This window comes from Schistocerca gregaria, chromosome 8 (genome assembly GCF_023897955.1).
Source record: "Schistocerca gregaria isolate iqSchGreg1 chromosome 8, iqSchGreg1.2, whole genome shotgun sequence".
In the NCBI taxonomy this organism is placed as follows: Eukaryota; Metazoa; Arthropoda; class Insecta; order Orthoptera; family Acrididae; genus Schistocerca; species Schistocerca gregaria.
The window spans coordinates 57,053,873-57,074,712 of record NC_064927.1 but is presented as its reverse complement, the minus strand read 5'-3'; the positions used below and the strand labels follow the sequence as shown (position 1 = coordinate 57,074,712).

The window sequence follows — 20,840 nt, the reverse complement described above, 5'->3', positions numbered from 1 at the left end:
AAGAAAGTCTACCCTCTGTAGTGTGAAAATGCCCAGAGCAAACAGTATTGGTCTGGGCAATTTTTATCTACCAAGTACAGACTGGAGCGTCTATGGATTCACCACAGGCAGCCTGGGCAGAGAGTCTTTATGTACTTTTGAACACACACTTGCCAAAAAATGCTGAGAACGACTAGTTAGACAACCCACATGCAATGGAAATACTTAAGACCCTGTGGCTACAAACTGGTCTGACCTTATTGACAGTGTCAGTATAGAGACAGGGATTAGTGATGTAATGCCATCATAATGACAATGGTTACTAAAGTTAATAAATCAGTCAAGAAGGCTAGAAGATTATTTATGCTTGAAAAAGCAGACAAGCAGTTGTTTGCATCCCACTCAATGGACATCATTTAGCTCCAATAGAAGGATGAGAGGAATTATGGTCAAAGTTTAAACAGAATGTAAATAGTGTTCTGGAGATGTAAGTGCCTAGTAGGTGGATAAAGGAGCAAATTCAAAAAATGCTGAGAAAGCAAACTGTTACACTCTCGGTTCAAAAAAGAATGCGGAAATGTTGACAGGCAAAAGTTAGTAGACATTCATGTGTCCATAAGAAGATCAATACCTGAAGCAAACAACAACTTTCCCTGTTATACCTTGGTGAAAGCTCTTGCTGAAAATCCTAGAAAATTCTGGTCATGTGTAAAATTACAAAGTGGGTCAAAGGTTTCTCCTAGTCACTAAACTAGTCTGAGGTGGCAATAGAAGACAGCAAAAGGATAGCTGAAGTTTTAAATTTCATGTTTAAAAAATCATTCACGCAGGAAGAGTGCACAAACATTCAAACAATGGTATGTTTCTACAGACTCCTTCGTGGAGAACATAGTAATAGGCAACCGTGTCAGAGAAGCAACTGAAAGAGTTGAAAACAAATACCTCACCAGGTCTAGATGGAATCCCAATTTGGTTTTACAGAGAGTACTCTGCAGCAATAAGCCCCTTATTTAGGTTGTATTTATCATAAATCCCTCGCCCAGCGGAAAGTCCCAAGCAACTGGAAAAAAGTGCAGGTGACTCCTGTAAATAAAAAAAGGTGGACAAAGAGACCCACATAATTGCAGATCAATATCCTTGACATCAGTTCACTGCAGAATTCTTGAACACCCTCCAAATTTCAAAATAATACACTGACGTGACAAAAGCCATGGGACAGCAATAGAATGGTAGTTGGAACTAGATGTATGGGACATTCCATTTTGGAAATTTCTACGGAATTCAATGAGATCCACAGCGTCAAGAGTAATTTGAGAATACCACATCTCAGGCATTACCTCTCACCACAGACAACACAGTGGCCAACAGCTTTCACTTAATGAGCGACATCAGCGGCATTTGCTTAGTGTTGTCAGTACTAACAGACAAGTAACACTTATGTTAAATAACTGCAGAAATCAATGTGGGATGTATGACAAACATATCCATTATGACAGTGTAGTGAAATTTGGTGGGCCATGGCAGTAGACAACTAACACAGCTGCGTTTTCTAACAGCAAGACATTGGTTGCAGTGCCTCTCTTGGGCTCATGACAATATCAGTTTGAAGTTAGATGACTAAAAACCATGGCCTGGTCAGATGAGTGTCCTGATTTCAGTTAATAAAAGCTGATGGTAAGGCTCAACTGTGGTGCGATCCCCATAAAGCCATGGATATAAGTTGTCAACAAGAGTGAGATTGAAGGTAGAGATCAAACCAATTCAGAGGCAGGCTGCTAGGGTTGTTACTGGCAGGCTCAATTGGCATGCAAGTACTACGGAGATGACTCCATGAACTCAAATGGGAATCCATATGGGAAGACAATGCTCTTTGTGCAAGAAATTGGACTAAAAGATAAGATGCAAGAAATCAGGGCTGGTATAGAGATGATTGGATAGTCATTTTTCCTCCGCTCTATTTGAGAATGGAACAGGAAAGGAAATTACTGGTAACAGTACATGATACCTCCACCATGCACCGCAAGGTGGCTTGAGGAGTATGTATGTATGTATTTGGGTATGTAGATAAAGATGCATTGCAAGAAACCATCGTGGAATATACGGATTTTGGAAAATCACAGAAGGCCTAAATCTGACTACCAGGTGGTGAATTGAATGTGTAGCTGCACCCATATCCTTTCAAAGATACCATCCCAGCAATTGCCTGAAGCGATTTATGGAAATCACAGAAAACCTAAATCAAGATGGCCAGATGTGGGTTTGAACCATCATTCTCCTGAATGCAATACCAGTCTACTAATAACTGCGTCACCTCACTCTGTCGCAAAAGAGGAATCAAAGGCGTGTGCCCCGTATAGGAGAGAGTAGAGTCAGCAACACTTATCTGCACTTCCTGTCACGCACCCATTAAAGTGCACAGCCCTCTGCCTTGAAAGTGGGGCTAAGGGTCGGGCACAGGGCTGGCACCACATACTAGGGAAGTCGCATTTGCTACTTCATTGGCATTGGCACTGGCACTTTTCCTGGCACCACCTTCCTTAACTTTTATATATGTAGGAGAGTGCCCCAGTTTGCCACTCTTTAAACTCTCCCAAGTTCATGTCTGCTTGTGTGTGTGTGTGTGTGTGTGTGTGTGTGTGTGTGTGTGTGTGTGTGTGTGTGTGTGTGCAGGCACGCGCGAGCGAGCATATACCTGTCCTTTTTTCCCAGTTACATCCCAGCCGCCCCATTGTAACTGGTTACCAAGCCCCCACAGGTATCTTTGCCTACGTAGAACACCACCTTCAACCCATTACATGCAGTCTCCCATCCTTCATCAAAGACACCAACCACTTTCTCGAACGCCTCCAATCCTTACCCAGTCTGTTACCCCCGGAAACCATCCTTGTAACCATTGATGCCACTTCCCTATACACAAATATCCCGCGTGTCCAGGGCCTCGCTGCAATGGAGCACTTCCTTTCACGCCGATCACCTGCCACCCTACCTAAAACCTCTTTCCTCATCACCTTAGCCAGCCTCATCCTGACCCACAACTTCTTCACTTTTGAAGGCCAGACATACCAACAATTAAAAGGAACATCCATGGGTACCAGGATGGCCCCCTTGTATGCCGACCTATTTATGGGTCGCTTAGAGGAAGCCTTCTTGGTTACTCAAGCCTGTCAACCCAAAGTTTGGTACAGATTTATTGATGACCTCTTCATGATCTCGACTCACTGAAGAACAACTCCAGAATTTCCTCTCCGACCTCAAATCCTTTGTTTCCATCAGATTCACCTGGTCCTACTCCAAATCCCATACCACTTTCCTTGACGTTGACCTCCATCTGTCCAATGGCCAGCTTCACACATCCGTCCACATCAAACACACCAACAAGCAACAGTACCTCCATTATGACAGCTGCCACCCATGCCATATCAAACGGTCCCTTCCCTACAGCCTAGGCCTTCGTGGCAAACGAATCTGCTCCAGTCCTGAATCCCTGAACCATTACACCAACAACCTGAAAACAGCTTTCGCATCCCACAACTACCCTCCCGACCTGGAACAGAAGCAAATGTAGACGAGATGTGGCTCAAATTCAAAGATATAGTAGCAACAGCAATTGAGATATTCATACCTCATAAATTGGTAAGAGATGGAACGGATCCCCCGTGGTACACAAAAAAGGTCCGAACGCTGTTGCAGAGGCAACGGAAAAAGCATGCGATGTTCAAAAGAACGCGAAATCCCGAAGATGGGCTAAAATTTACAGACGCGCGAAATTTGGCACGTACTTAGATGCGAGATGCCTTTAATAGGTTCCACAACGAAACATTGTCTCGAAATTTGGTAGAAAATCCGAAGAAATTCTGGTCGTATGTAAAGTACACAAGCGGCAAGACGCAGTCAATACATTCGCTGCGCAGTGCCGATGGTACTGTTATCGACGACTGTGCCGCTAAAGCGGAGTTATTGAACGCAGTTTTCTGAAATTCCTTCACCAGGGAAGACGAATGGAATATTCCAGAACTTGAAACACGAACATCTGCTAGCATGAGTTTCTTAGAAGTAGATACCTTAGGGGTTGCGAAGCAACTCAAATCGCTTGATACGGGCAAGTCTTCAGGTCCAGATTGTATACCGATTAGGTTCCTTTCAGATTACGCTGATACTATAGCTCCCTACTTAGCACTCATATACAACCGCTCGCTCACCAATAGATCTGCACCTACAGATCGGAAAATTGTGCAGGTCGCACCAGTGTTCAAGAAGGGTAGTAGGAGTAATCCATTTAACTACAGACCTGTATCATTGACGTCGGTTTGCAGTAGGGTTTTGGAGCATATATTGTATTTAAACATTACGAATCACCTCGAAGGGAACGATCTATTGACACGTAATCAGCATGGCTTCAGAAAACATCGCTCTTGTGCAACGCAGCTAGCTCTTTATTCGCACGAAGGAATGGCCGCTATTGACAGGGGATCTCAAGTTGATTCCGTATTTCTAGATTTCCGGAAAGCTTTTGACACCGTTCCTCATAAGCGACTTCTAATCAAGCTGCGGAGCTATGGGGTATCGTCTCAGTTGTGTGACTAGATTCGTGATTTCCTATCAGGAAGGTCGCAGTTCGTAGTAATAGACAGCAAATCATCGAATAAAACTGAAGTGATATCAGGTGTTCCCCAGGGAAGCGTCCTGGGACCTCTACTGTTCCTGATCTATATAAATGACCTAGGTGACAATCTGAGCAGTTCTCTTAGACTGTTCGCAGATGATGCTGTAATTTACCGTCAAATAAGGTCATCCGAAGACCAGTATCAGTTGCAAAGCGATTTAGAAAAGATTGCTGTATGGTGTGTCAGGTGGCAGTTGACGCTAAATAATGAAAAGTGTGAGATGATCCACATGAGTTCCAAAAGAAATCTGTTGCAATTCGATTATTCGATAAATAGTCCAATTCTCAAGGCTGTCAATTCAACTAAGTACCTGGGTGTTAAAATTACGAACAACTTCAGTTGGAAGGACCACATAGATAATATTGTCGGGAAGGCGAGCCAAAGGTTGCGTTTCATTGGCAGGACACTTAGAAGATGCAACAAGTCTACTAAAGAGACAGCTTACACTACACTCGTTCGTCCTCTGTTAGAATATTGCTGCGCGGTGTGGGATCCTTACCAGGTGGGATTGAAGGACGACATCAAAAGGGTGCAAAAAAGGGCAGCTCGTTTTGTATTATCACGTTATAGGAGAGAGAGTGTGGCAGATATGATACACGAGTTGGGATGGAAGTCATTAAAGCATAGACGTTTTTCGTCGCGGCGAGACCTTTTTACGAAATTTCAGTCACTAACTTTCTCTTCCGAATGCGAAAATATTTTGTTGAGCCCAACCTACATAGGTAGGAATGATCATCAAAATAAAATACGAGAGATCAGAGCTCGAACAGAAAGGTTTAGGTGTTCGTTTTTCCCGCTCGCTGTTCGGGAGTGGAATAGTAGAGAGATAGTATGATTGTGGTTTGATGAACCCCCTGCCAAGCACTTAAATGTGAATTGCAGAGTAGTCATGTAGATGTAGAAATAACCAGAGCCACTTCCTCATCCCCTCAAACCCAGAACCTCTCACAGAAAGCCCCCTAAAAGTGACCCACTTGTGACAGGATACTTCCCGGGACTGGATCAGACTCTGAATGTGGCTCTCCAGCAGCGATACAACTTCCTCAAATCCTGCCGTGAAATGAGATCCATCCTTCATGAAATCCTCCCCACACCACCAAGAGTGTCTTTCCGCCGTCCACCTAACCTTCGTAACCTCTTGGTTCATCCCTATGAAATCCGCAAACCATTTTCTCTACCCTCTGGTTCCTACCCTTGTAACCGCCCCTGGTGTAAAACCTGTATTATGCACCCTCCCACCACCACCTACTCCAGTCCTGTAACCCGGAAGGTGTACACGATCAAAGGCAGAGCCACGTGTGAAAGCACCCACGTGATTTACCAACTGACCTGCCTACACTGTGACGCTTTCTATGTGGGAATGACCAGCAACAAACTGTCCATTCGCATCAATGGACACAGGCAGACAGCGTTTGTTGGTAATGAGGATCACCCTGTGGCTAAACATGCCTTGGTGCACGGCCAGCACATCTTGGCACAGTGTTACACCGTCCGGGTTATTTGGATACTTTCCACAAACACCAACCTATCCGAACTCCGGAGATGGGAACTTGCCCTTCAATGTATCCTCTCTTCTCGTTATCCACCAGGCCTTAATCTCCGCTAATTTCAAGTTGCCGCCACTCATACCTCACCTGTCATTCAACATCATCTTTGCCTGTGTACTTCCACCTCGACTGATATCTCTGCCCAAACTCTTTGCCTTTAAATATGTCTGCTTGTGTCTGTATATGTATGGATGGATGTGTGTGTGTGTGTGGGCGCGCTTGCGCTCGCAAATATATACCTATCCTTTTATCCCCCCTAAGGTAAGTCTTTCCGCTCCCGGGATTGAAATGACTCCTTACCCTCTCCCTTAAAACCCACATCCTTTCATCTTTCCTTTTCCTTCCCTCTTTCCTGACGAAGCAGCCGCCGGTTGCGAAAGCTCGAAATTCTGTGTGTGTGTTTGTATGTTTTATTCATTGTGCCTATCTACCGGCACTTCCCCACTTGGTAAGTCGTGGAATCTTTATATATATATATATATAAAATAGAAACAAACTTCCACATGGGAAAAATATCTTAAAAATAAAGATTCCAAGACTTACCAAGCGGGAAAGCGCCGGCAGACAGGCACAATGAACAAAACACACACACAGAATTACTAGCTTTCGCAACCGATGGTTCCTTCTTCAGGAAGGAGAGGGAAAGACGAAAGGATGTGGGTTTTAAGGGAGAGGGTAAGGAGTCATTCCAATCCCGGGAGCAGAAAGTATTACTTTAGGGGGGAAAAAGGACAGGTGTGCGCGCACACACACACACACACACACACACACACACACACACACACACACGAGCGCGCCTGCATGCGCAAATGCAACTAACACACACATGACCACAGTCTCTGGCAGCTAGGGCAAGACTTGTTTCATTTCATCCCAGATTTTGCATGGTTTGACTTATCATTATGTTGTGATTATTCCACCTTACATTTTCCATTGTTTGATTTCATCTATGATAATGACATATTGTTTAGTCCCTAAGAAGATATACTTTGTTTTAGAAAAATTTGTTGTTAGTCTGGCCTTGCTGTGCATTTGTACGATTTTTTTCATCACATGCTCAGTATGAGACTCATCGCCAGCTAATATTATTTGACCATTGGCAAATGGTAAACTATAGATAATCCCCACAGAAATGTTAAAACTCACTTTAGTATAGCACCTGCATCCCAATCACTTGGGAACTGTATAAGATCAAAAGGCACATGGTGTATAGTAGATATTAGTTGTATCTGCATCTGAAGATGATAACTACTGTGGATTAGAAAATTCACCTCCTGAAGATAAGAAATAGCCTGACATTCTGTCACAAAATTATATGGATTTCCAAAGTGAATTTTCTTTCCATCATTGTACATCAATTTTCACTGATTGATCAAAGCCGTAGCCAAGACCCGCCAGTGTAGCCGAGAGTGCTAACACGCTGCTTCCTGGATTCGGGTAGGTGCGGCGCCCCAGATCGAATCCACCTGGCGGATTACCGATGAGAGCTGGTCTGCCAACCAGTCTGGATGAGGTTTTTAGGCAGTTTTCCCCATCCTGCTTGGTGAATACTGGGCTGGTCCCCATGTTCTGTCTCAGTTAACATGGCTCACAGACATCTGAACACATTCACACTATTCCTTGGATTACACTGGACACAGACAGTTGGGGTACACTAATTCCTTCCCAGAGGGTTCGGGGTGGCGACAGGAATTGCATACGGCCACCCTTTAACATTAACATGCCACATCCGATTAACCATCAGACACCACAGGTCACGACTAAGGCTCAGAAAGAGAGATCTAAGCCATAGTCAACTTTGGCTGCTCTGAGAATTACACCATGTCCACAAGATTGGCCAAGTGAACAAGTGCACAGTTTGTGATGCAGAGGCACGTATAGTGTCGAGGGCACTGGTTTAAACACACATCATTGACTCAGATTTGCTGGACCCACTCCAGTCAGTCCATTGCATGAACTTGGGAGAGTTTAAAGAGTGGCAAACTGGGGCACTCTCCTACATATATAAAAGTTAAGGATGGTGGTGCCAGGAAAAGTGCCAGTGCCAATGCCAATGAAGTAGCAAATGCGACTTCCCTAGTATGTGGTGCCAGCCCTGTGCCCGACCCTTAGCCCCACTTTCAAGGCAGAGGGCTGTGCACTTTAATGGGTGCGTGACAGGAAGTGCAGATAAGTGTTGCTGACTCTACTCTCTCCTATATGGGGCACACACCTTTGATTCCTCTTTTGCGACGCAGTTATTAGCACACTGGAATTGCATTCAGGAGAATGATGGTTCAAACCCACACCTGGCTATCTTGATTTAGGTTTTCCGTGATTTCCCTAAATCGCTTCAGGCAATTGCTGGGATGGTATCTTTGAAAGGATATGGGTGCAGCTACGCATTCAATTCACCACCTGGTAGTCAGATTTAGGCCTTCTGTGATTTTCCAAAATCCGTATATTCCACGATGGTTTCTTGCAATGCATCTTTATCTACATACCCAAATACATACATACATACATACATACATACTCCTCAAGCCACCTTATGGTGCATGGTAGAGGGTACCATGTACTGTTACCAGTAATTTCCTTTCCTGTTCCATTCTCAAATAGAGCGGGGGAAAAAGACTATCCAGTCATCTCTATACCAGCCCTGATTTGTTACATCTTATCTTTGAGTCCAGTTTCTTGTACAAAGAGCATTGTCTTGTCTGCTTGTGTCTGTGTATGTGCGTATATGTGTGTGTGTGTGTGTGTGTGTGTGTGTGTGTGTGTGTGTGTGTGTGTGTGTGTGTGTGCGAGAGAGAGAGAGAGAGAGAGAGAGAGAGAGAGAGAGAGAGAGAGTGTATACCTGTCCTTTTTTCCCCCTAAGGTAAGTTTTTCCGTTCCCGGGATTGGAATGACTCCTTACCCTCTCCCTTAAAACCCACTTCCTTTCGTCTCTCCCTCTCCTTCCCTCTTTCCTGATGAAGCAACCGTTGGTTGCGAAAGCTTGAATTCTATATATGCAAGGCGGCTAGTCTTTGAACAGATTACCTTTCTGATACTTTTTACATATATTGATGAACCGAAACATTATGACCACTGCCAACTATGAGGCTGAATGTCTCCTGCTGGTGTTGTGGGCATGTGATGCAGTAAGGAAAGAATGTAAGTGGAAGAAAGATGAATGAGCAGTCATTATAGCAAAGATACGGACCACAAATGCAGAAATTCACTGATATGAGTGGTTTTGACAAAGGGCACATTGCTGTGGCGCTTCAGATGGAAATATTTCTAAAACAGACAAGCTGGTCAGCTGTTGGTGTACTACTGTTGTGAGCACTGAAGGATAGCGGAATAATGCGGAGGCCATATGGTGCTGGCATCCACATCTCATCACGAAACGTAGAGGTCGGAGGAGCCCCCACTTTGTAATCCAGGATAGGCAGTGATCTGTGGTAGCTCTGCCGACAGAGTACAATGCTGGTGCAGGCACAAGTGTTTTGTTTCAGAGTTCACATTCAAAGGAATGAATATGGAGCTCCACACCACATGACCCCTATGTGTTCTTGTGTTGACCCAACACCAGCATCAGTTATGATTAAACTATGTGAACATTTATTGCCGACCATCTGCATCCCTTCACGATTCAAGTTTTCTTTGAAGGTGATATCTTCTGGCAGAATAACTCTCCATGACCCAAGGCCAGAAACATGCTGCAGCTGTTTGAGGAGCATGATAGTGAATGGGCAATGATGTCTTAAGCCAGCAAATACCCCTGATCCTTGCCTATTGGAACTTACATTAGGCCCAACTGTGTGCACAGAAACCACTGTTCAGTAATTTGCGGCAATTTAGTGACCTGTGAGTACACAACTGATGCCACATACTTGTGGAAACTTATCAAGAACTTACAGAATCCATTCCAAGTAGAATCACTGTTGTACTGTGTTTGAAAAGTGAATCAACGTACAGGTGGTCATAATATTTTGCCTCGTCAGTGTAGCTAGCAGCAACTGTTCGTGAAATATTTCAATTTTTTCTCAAATCAATAATTAAGTTTTCCTTAATTACATTGATTACTTTCAAGCAAACAAAATTTTCTTGCAAAACTAGACTTCACACTGATCGCTTCAGTACACCATTTGCCCATTCTCACTCTTTTTGGCTATGAACATATAGACAAAAACTCGTTGTGTAATTTTTAGGGAGTCTTGTTTTCACTCTGGTCAAACATTTGACAAAAACATACTGAATTCACAAGCTGCGACATTGTCGCATAACATACTGAATGTTAATCGTATGACAAAATTTCTTTTTTGCATCCTGTCATTTCCAAAAAACCTTCTTTCAGTATCTTGAACCATTTATGAAATACGATGATTTTTACAGTCACTTGGTCCCGAAGTGCAGGAAAGGATTCAGGTGCACCACAAGCAACCCATCTGTAGATATAACAACCAATATCTCGAGAATGAAGAGAGATATCAGCTGGCGGCTACACGGGTAGCGGAGGCTGTGTGGCGTGGACTGGGCGGTTTTTTAGGTTAGAAGGCCTCGGGAAAGTGCGGGATGGGCTGCAATGTCAAAGGGTGCTTGGCAATTACAGGACGTGCTTGGATCAAGGAAAAGTCGGAATTATAGTTGTAAATTGTTGTAGTTGCGCTGGAAAAGTCCCTGAGCTTCAAGCGCTAATAGAAAGCACAGAAGCTGATATCGTTATAGGTACAGAAAGCTGGCTAAAGCCTGAAATAAGTTCTGCAGAAATTTTTACGAAGTCTCAGACGGTGTTCAGGAAAGATAGATTAGGCAGAATTGGTGGTGGAGTGTTTGTATCTGTCAGTAGTGGTTTATCTTGTAGTGAAGTCGAAGTAGATACTCCGTGCGAATTGGTGTGGGTGGAGGTTATACTTAACAGCCGAATTAAGTTAATAATTGGCTCCTTCTACCGACCCCCAGACTCCGATGATACAGTTGCGGAACAGTTCAGAGAAAGTTTGAGTCTCGTAACAAATAAATACCCCACTCATACGGTTATAGTTGGTGGGGACTTCAACCTACCCTCGGTATGTTGGCAAAAATACTTGTTCAAAACCGGTGGTAGACAGAAAACGTCTTCCGAGATTGTCCTAAATGCATTCTCCGAAAATTATTTCGAGCAGTTAGTCCACGAACCCACGCGAATTGTAAATGGTTGCGAAAACACACTTGACCTCTTGGCCACAAACAATCCAGAGCTGATAGAGAGCATCATGACTGATACAGGGATTAGTGATCACAAGGTCATTGTAGCTAGGCTCAATACCATTTCTTCCAAATCCATCAGAAACAAACGCAAAATAATTTTATTTAAAAAAGCGGATAAAGTGGCACTAGAAGCCTTCCTAAAAGACAATTTCCATTCCTTCCGAACTGACTACGCGAATGTAGACGAGATGTGGCTCAAATTCAAAGATATAGTAGCAACAGCAATTGAGAGATTCATACCACATAAATTGGTAAGAGATGGAACGGATCCCCCGTGGTACACAAAAAAGGTCCGAACGCTGTTGCAGAGGCAACGGAAAAAGCATGCGAAGTTCAGAAGAACGCGAAATCCCGAAGATGGGCTAAAATTTACAGACGCGCGAAATTTGGCACGTACTTAGATGCGAGATGCCTTTAATAGGTTCCACAACGAAACATTGTCTCGAAATTTGGTAGAAAATCCGAAGAAATTCTGGTCGTATGTAAAGTACACAAGCGGCAAGACGCAGTCAATAACTTCGCTGCGCAGTGCCGATGGTACTGTTATCGACGACTGTGCCGCTAAAGCGGAGTTATTGAACGCAGTTTTCCGAAATTCCTTCACCAGGGAAGACGAATGGAATATTCCAGAACTTGAAACACGAACATCTGCTAGCATGAGTTTCTTAGAAGTAGATACCTTAGGGGTTGCGAAGCAACTCAAATCGCTTGATACGGGCAAGTCTTCAGGTCCAGGTTGTATACCGATTAGGTTCCTTTCAGATTACGCTGATACTATAGCTCCCTACTTAGCACTCATATACAACCGCTCGCTCAACGATAGATCTGTACCTACAGATTGGAAAATTGCGCAGGTCGCACCAGTGTTCAAGAAGGGTAGTAGGAGTAATCCATTTAACTACAGACCTATATCATTGACGTCGGTTTGCAGTAGGGTTTTGGAGCATATACTGTATTCAAACATTATGAATCACCTCGAAGGGAATGATCTATTGGCACGTAATCAGCATGGCTTCAGAAAACATCGCTCTTGTGCAACGCAGCTAGCTCTTTATTTGCACGAAGTAATGGCCGCTATCGACAGGGGATCTCAAGTTGATTCCGTATTTCTAGATTTCCGGAAAGCTTTTGACACTGTTCCTCACAAGCGACTTCTAATCAAGCTGCGGAGCTATGCGGTATCGTCTCAGTTGTGCGACTGGATTCGTGATTTCCTGTCAGGAAGGTCGCAGTTCGTAGTAATAGACGGCAAATCATCGAGTAAAACTGAAGTGATATCAGGTGTTCCCCAGGGAAGTGTCCTGGGACCTCTACTGTTCCTGATCTATATAAATAACCTGGGTGACAATCTGAGCAGTTCTCTTAGACTGTTCGCAGATGATGCTGTAATTTACCGTCAAATAAGGTCATACGAAGACCAGTATCAGCTGCAAAGCGATTTAGAAAAGATTGCTGTATGGTGTGTCAGGTGGCAGTTGACGCTAAATAACGAAAAGTGTGAGATGATCCACATGAGTTCCAAAAGAAATCCGTTGGAATTCGATTACTCGATAAATAGTACAATTCTCAAGGCTGTCAATTCAACTAAGTACCTGGGTGTTAAAATTACGAACAACTTCAGTTGGAAGGACCACATAGATAATATTGTCGGGAAGGCGAGCCAAAGGTTGCGTTTCATTGGCAGGACACTTAGAAGATGCAACAAGTCCACTAAAGAGAGAGCTTACACTACACTCGTTCGTCCTCTGTTAGAATATTGCTGCGCGGTGTGGGATCCTTACCAGGTGGGATTGACGGAGGACATAGAAAGGGTGCAAAAAAGGGCAGCTCGTTTTGTATTATCGCGTTATAGGGGAGAGAGTGTGGCAGATATGATACACGAGTTGGGATGGAAGTCATTACAGCATAGACGTTTTTCGTCACGGCGAGACCTTTTTACGAAATTTCAGTCACCTACTTTCTCTTCCGAATGCGAAAATATTTTGTTGAGCCCAACCTACATAGGTAGGAATGATCATCAGAATAAAATAAGAGAAATCAGAGCTCGAACAGAAAGGTTTAGGTGTTCGTTTTTCCCGCTCGCTGTTCGGGAGTGGAATAGTAGAGAGATAGTATGATTGTGGTTCGATGAACCCTCTGCCAAGCACTTAAATGTGAATTGCAGAGTAGTCATGTAGATGTACGATTACAACAACATTCTGCTCTCAACTCTAAATACAATTTCGATGTTGGCTAAATTACACACACAATAATGTGTGGCCTAAAATGAACTATAAGCAAAGTCTATGTAATGTGATTTTACCTCTGCAAACTCTTAAAAATTTCATGAAGTCTTTTACTTAGTTTCGTGCAGCACAGTAACTATGATGAATAAAAAAACAAATTTAGTCCTTCACTGAATTAAGATATCAAGCTGTAAAATACAGAAGAATCAAATTTTTTTCATTGAATAGTTTCCTTAAAATTGGGTGATAAGTATTTGATAGCAGCCAGCATGCCTGCACCTATGCTTTGCAAGGAAGAATTTTAGCTATCACTCTGAATCTTGTTGCTGCCGTATGTGCAACATTGAAACATGTTTGAATTCAAACGTTGGAATTTGTAGCAGAGGACATGCAGTGCCTCAGATGTCGCTCACCTGGGACACTTCTGTAGCTGTACCTGTGGTTGTGTTTTGTCATCTGAAGCTATCATGTGGTGTAGGTCGCTGCTGTCGTATATGTAAGGTGCGGCCTAATGGTGGCCAAAGAAAACATTGGAGAAAGATCAAAGTTCAGGGAGAAGAAATAAAAATTTTGAGGTTTGCCGATGACACTGCAATTTTGTAAGAGACAGCAAAGGTCTTGGAAGAGGCAGTTGAACAGAATGGATTCAAAGAAGAATACAAAACGAAGATCAACGATAGCAAAACCATGGTAAAGACATGTAGTAGATCATGCTGAGGGGATTAGATTAGGAAATGAGACACTAAAAGTGATAGCGGAGTTTTGTTAATTGGGCAGTGAAATAGCTGATGACCAACATAGAGAAAATATTAAATGTATACTGGCAATGGTAAGAAAAGTGTTTCTGAATAGCAGCTCAGTTATGGAACTGCATTCATGATTTCTTGTCAGAGAGATCACAATTTGCATTAATTGACAGAAAGCCATCAAGCAAAACAGAAATGAATTCTGGTGTTCCCAAGGTAGTGATATAGACCCTCTGTTGTTCCTTATCTACATAAACAATTTAGGAGACAATCTGAGCAGTCGTTTCAGGTTGTTTGCATATGGTGGTGGGATTTACCATCTAGTAAAGTCATCTGAAGATCAAACCCAATTACAAAATGATTTAGATATCCGCATGGTGCAAAAATTGGCAATTGACCTTAAATGATGAAAAGTGTGAGGTCATCAACAAGTGCTAAAAGGAGTATGTTATACTTCAGTTGCACAATAAAAAATCAATGAAATCTAATGCCTTAATTCAACTACATATCAAGGAATTACAATTAGAAACAATTTAAACTGGAAATAACACGCAGAAAATGCTGTGAGGAAAGTAAACCAAAGATTGCATTTTACTTAGAAGACACAAGAGATCTGCTAGAGAGACTGCCTACACTACACTTGCCCCTCCTCTTTTGGAGTACAGCTGTCCGGTGTGGAATCCGTATCAGACTTAATTAATGGAGTAGGCTCAGATAGTTCAAAGAAGGGTATACTTTTTGTGTTATCGAGAAACAGAGGAGAGACTGTCATGGAAATGGTAAAGGATTTGGGATGGGCGTCATTAAAACAAAGCCATTTCTTGTTGTGGTCAGTTCTTCTCATGAAATTTCAACCACCAACTTTTTCTTCTAAATGCAAAAATACTTTGTCAACTCAGACCTACATATGGAAAAACAATCATAATAATAAATCAAGGGAAATCAGAGCTCACATGGAAAGATATACGTGTTCATTTTTTCAGCACACTGTTCGAGAGTTGAATAACAGTGAATTATTGTGAAGGTGGTTAGATGAAGCCACTGCCAGGCACTCAAGTGAGATTTACAGAGCAGCCATATAGATGTAGATATGAAAAAGAGAAATTTGTTAACACTGAATATAAATTTAAGTGTTAAGATTTTTTTAAAGATATTTGTCTGGAATGTAGCCTAATATGGAAGTGGACTGTTGACGATATACAGTTCAAACAAGAAGAGAATAGAAGCTTCTGAAATGTGATGATACAGAACAATGCTGAGAATTAGAAGTGCAGTTCACATAACTAAGGAGATGCTGAACAGAAATGAGGAGGAAAGAAATTTGTGGCACAAGCTGACCAAAAGATGGGATCAGTTGATAGAACACATTCTGAGACATGAATTATCAATTTGATACTGGAGGAGTGTGTTGGGAATAAAAATTGTAGAGGGAGACCAAGAGACAAATGCAGTAAGGCGGTTGAATTCAAACATGTTTCAATGTTGCACATATGGCAGTAGTTATTTCGAGATCTAAGAGGCTTGTGCAGATAGAAAATCAGGGAGGGATGCATCAAACCAGTCTTCGGACTAAAGACCACAACAACAAAAACAGCAATATAAAATATGACATTTCATGTCCCATACAGGGTGTTTATCAACACAGTTGGCAAAGGCTTCTGGGTATACGAAGGTGAAATACTGTGAATTGCAAAAGGTTAGAAATTTTAAATGTCATAAGAGAATCAAAATGTTAAAACTCACTTGTGTGACAAACTATACTGATACTGGCAGGTTACTACACTTCAAGATGTTAAAGTACATGGCAGACAGGAGTATGCAAGAATGCTCTCACTGTTCAGAGATTTTAGAAGTTAGTTATAGGCTTAGCTTGCTGACAATTCACAAATAAAAAGCATAAAGACAGAACTGCCATGTGGATTGTCTACATCCAGTAACAGTTTAAAGACAAAGATGAAGAAATTGTGAAGTTCCCACTTTGTGGGTATTTAGCATACATTTTCCACATATTGCTAGGCCCTTAAATGCCAGCAATATAAAACTGGCAAACTTTATGTGCTTTCGTTACTTCCACAGTGATGGAAAAGATGGGAACATTGGCAGCTAAATTTCTTACTATGCATAACAAAAAACTAACATTACTTTATGGTTACATAAAACACTATTCATGGACGCATAACAACTCCATCAACACATTATGTGCCAGAAGAATAGGTCTTATGGCTTTGAAATCTATCGCAATTAATGGAAAACAATAAATGCTGCTGATTGGACATAAAACATAATAAACAAGGGAATAAACGGATTTAATTCTCCATAATGAGACTTTAATGTACTAGAAATTTAAATCTATAGTTTGGAACAAATGAGATAAAATGGAACCCAATTATTTTTAATATCTTAACGAGTGTCATCTATAACAGTTTGCTCTTCACGTGTTCAACATAGACTTTAAATTGAGAATACGTTCTAAAGGTTTAAGTACAAACCTGGCTCTGAGGATCAGCGACACACTGCTCCTTGGTTTTGTTTGTGACCTGCCCCGTAAGGTATGCCAATGTCTGCCCTGTCAGCTGTGCCATTACACTTGGATAAGCATTGACACCTATGTAAAATGTAGGTGGCTTATCTTCAAATCTGCTCTGGAATGTTGCAGCATTGAAGATTGAGCAGTTCATACTCTCTAGATAGCAATGGAGCAACTCATCCACCTGAAAAAGAATTAGAAAAATAGTTTTGCAATGCAACAAAAAGTGGGAAAGATCAACAAGTAAAACATAATTTACGCAATGTGATTATACTGAGATCTCATTTCACAAAGAGCATGATGTCTGAATGTGGCTTACCTAAGCAGTAAAGAAGGAAAAACTAAGCTACGAAGACTACAATTTATCTTCTAGAAGATTAACCATTAAGTGATTTAGGAAACATCTAGACAACCAAAATCTGGCTAGTCAGACATGTATTTGAATCAGTTTTCCCAAATCTGGACCCAATCTATTAAAAACTGCATCGCCCTGTTTGCCTGTAATGGTGCAAGGAATGAACTATTTCTCACAATAACAAAATTGTAACTATCAACAAATTGTAACTATCAACATTTCCTTCTCAGCTACACAAGAAGAAGCACCTGCAACCGATGTATAAAACATGACTACACAATACGGGGGATGTAATTCCATAAAGTTACACACCCATCTGTTCATGATGCAACATCTCAAATATATGCTAGTGGAGGAAAATGAAGATTTATTTACATGTAGTGTATGAGAGTTGTTCTAAGAGTTCCCAGCCTAGCATAGACATGAAAAGAATGTTCTCAGTACACTATGACCTCTAGAAAGTAAAACTTTTAAGTGATTTACTGTGAAGTTTGTGAAATGTAAATTTAGTTTTGCAAATTTGGAGGTTGTTTTAAGGTTTTATTAAACCTTTCTCAATAATCTCCAATTAAGTATGCTCTTGTTTTCTACCTGTAAAGCCCAGCTTCAGAGCAGATTTTACAGCAGACTTATATCAGGAAATTCATCTCTAATTTTTTTTAATACAAGTTTGATCTCCTTTCTTATGAAGTGGGTAGATTAATGCATGCTTACATTCTTTTGGGATTTTCTCACTAAGACAGACGTCCTGAAATATCTCTTGATGAATTTGAGAAAGTTTGCTGCCACTTTTTTCAACTTTTCAGTAATCATTTAGTCTCTTCCTGTGCCTTATTTTCCTCATTGCAAATTATTTGTTTGATTTCTTTCAGTGTCAGGGCTGCTGAGTCTGTATTTGAGTGGGTTAACAATGTTAATTGATTTCTGGGACTTCTACAATTTAGTAAGTTTGAAAATAGCCTGCAAAAGGCTCTTAGTTTTCTTTGTTGTATGTTTCCAGTGTTCTGAAAATAAGCATATAAGCCTGAGGCATAAACTGAGAACTGACAACTGTGGAGTTTTTTAAATTTCTGATAGTAGTTTCTAGTATGCTGCTATTTACATTCTTCCACACAATTGATTTTTGACATTTGTTTTTTAATTTTGAGGAACTTATCATTTTCCGATTTGTAAGAATGTCATAGTCGCCACATTTTGAGGCTAAAATCTACTGCTTTAAATCAGGTGTCATTCCAACACCTATCTTTTCCTTTCTTGGCAGTGTGCAAGTACTTCAATATGCATAGCATTTTCAGTTTTTGAAATGATTCCACTTACATGAAGTGTTTTCATGGAAAAACTTCATGATCGGACTTTGGTGTTCTAGCTGTTTTCAGTTTGGATTTGCTGGACTGAAACTTTGCTCCACACGGATGGATGTGGATGTGGAGAGTCACGTGGTCAGCATACTGCTCTCCCAAATGATCTCAGCTTTCAGGACTGGGGCCACTACTTCTCCATTGAGTAGCTCCTCAACTCATCTCACAAGGGCTGAGTGCAGGCCACTCGCCAACAGCGCTCGACAGACCCGGGCAGGCAGCCATCCACAAGCTAGCCAAGCCTGACAGCATTTAACTTCAGTGATTTGACAGGAAACTGTGTTACTGTTGCAGCGAGTGTTATGGGTACGTATGTATGTGTAGATGAGTGTACACACACACACACACACACACACACACACACACACACACACACACACACACACACACTATTCATCAAATTTGTGCAGGCTGCAGGACACCATGAATGCAAAACATTTGATTAATGCAGATACCTTGTTTGTTGATATGATTGAAAGGACTGAAATTATTTCACAGAAAAATGTGAAACTGAGCACTCAATAGGTAATCTTTGCCTACGTCACAGATGCTGTGCCACACCGCAGATTATAGTGCTAGAATTTGAACTCTTGAGTTTTCTGGTACATCCATTAGCTGTTTTAATTTGCCAACTTTTGGCAATGTTCTGATATTTAAAATTCCAACGATATGTTTGCCTTTTGACTGAAGAGATATGGGAAGCTGTGATTCATCCCCACATGATGCTCTCAGTTCCCCAGAATCTGACGACTGAAGTATCTTAATCATTTCAATATACATTGAGATTAGTACGAACTATTTTTAGACAAAATGCATATTAATACATCCTACAATGAGAATAGTAAATGAAACAGTGAAGGCAGCAGAGGATCAAGTAGGTAAAAACGAGGGCTAGTGGAAATCCTTGGGTAACAGGAGATATACTGAATTTTATTGATGAACAGAGAAAATGCAGTAAATGAAGCAGCAGAAAGGAATACAAACATCTTGGAATAACAGAGAAGTTTTGTGAAAAGAGAACCACTTGTATGAATATCAAGAGCTCTGATGGAAAACCAGTCCTAAGCAAAGAAGAAAAAGCAGAATGGTGGAAGGAGTACATAGAGGATCTATAGAAATGCGATGTACTTGAGGGTAATATTATAGAAATGGAAGAGGACATAGATGAAGATAAAATGGGAAATACGATACTACATGAAGTATTTGACAGAGCACTGAAACATTCAAGTTGAAACAAGGCCCCAGGGATAGACAACATTCTGTTAGAACTACTTATAACCTTGGGAGAGCCAGGCACGACAAAACTCTTCCATCTGGTAAGCACGACGTATGAGACAGGCTAAATACCCTCAGACTTCAAAAAGAATATAATAAGTCCAGTCCCAAAGAAAGCAGATCTTGACAGGTGTGAAAATTGCCGAAATATCAGTTTAATATGTCACACTTGCAAAAAACTAACATGAATTCTTTGCAGATTAATGGAAAAATAGTAGAAGCCAACTTTGGGGAAGATCAGTTTGGATTCTGTAGAAATATTGGAAAACACGAGGCAATACTGACCCTATGGCTTATCTTCGTAGATAGGTTAAGGAAAGTCAAACCTATGTTTCTGGCATTTGTAGACTTACAGAAAGCCTTTGACAATGTTGACTGGAATACTCTCTCTCGTATTGTGAAGGGGGCAGGTGTAAAATACAGGGATCGAAAGGCTATTGACAATTTGTACAGAAACCAGATGGCAGTTTATAAGAGTCTAGGGGTACAAAAGGAAAGCAGTGGTCGAGACAGGAGTGAGACATAGTTGCAGCCTATCCCTGACATTATTCAAACTGTATATTGAGCAAGAAGTACAGGAAACAGAAGAAAAATTTAGAGTAGTAATTAAAATCCATGGAGAAGAGACAAAAAGTTTGAAGTTTGCTGACAACATTATAATTCTATCAGAGACAGCAAAGGATATGGAAGAGTACTTGAATGCAATGGGCAGTGTATGGAAAGGAGAAGTAGAGAGGATATAAAATGTAGACCGACTCTGGCAAGGAAAGCATTTCTGAAGAAGAGAAATTTGTTAACATTGAGTATAGAAGCAGAAACAGACTTCAGAGGACAAAAGACTAGGGAAATGTTTCTGAAGGTGAAGTACCTCTGCAAAGGTCACCAGGCCAAGCAGAATTTTGTCAAAGATTCCCGTGATAAGATCTTGATGAACGATAGGGATATAGCTG

At 41.4% G+C, this 20,840-nt stretch overlaps 1 protein-coding gene across 5 annotated transcripts in view; it reads right to left on the bottom strand.

Moving 5' to 3' along the window:
• Positions 1 to 20,840, bottom strand: part of LOC126285420 (nicastrin) — a 133,913-nt gene that overhangs the window by 18,507 nt on the left and 94,566 nt on the right. For all 5 annotated transcript variants that reach the window (XM_049984787.1, XM_049984788.1, XM_049984786.1 and 2 more), the window contains exon 9: positions 16,865 to 17,086. In XM_049984787.1, the coding sequence (XP_049840744.1) occupies positions 16,865 to 17,086 (222 nt within the window). The remainder of the gene's footprint in view (positions 1 to 16,864; positions 17,087 to 20,840) is intronic.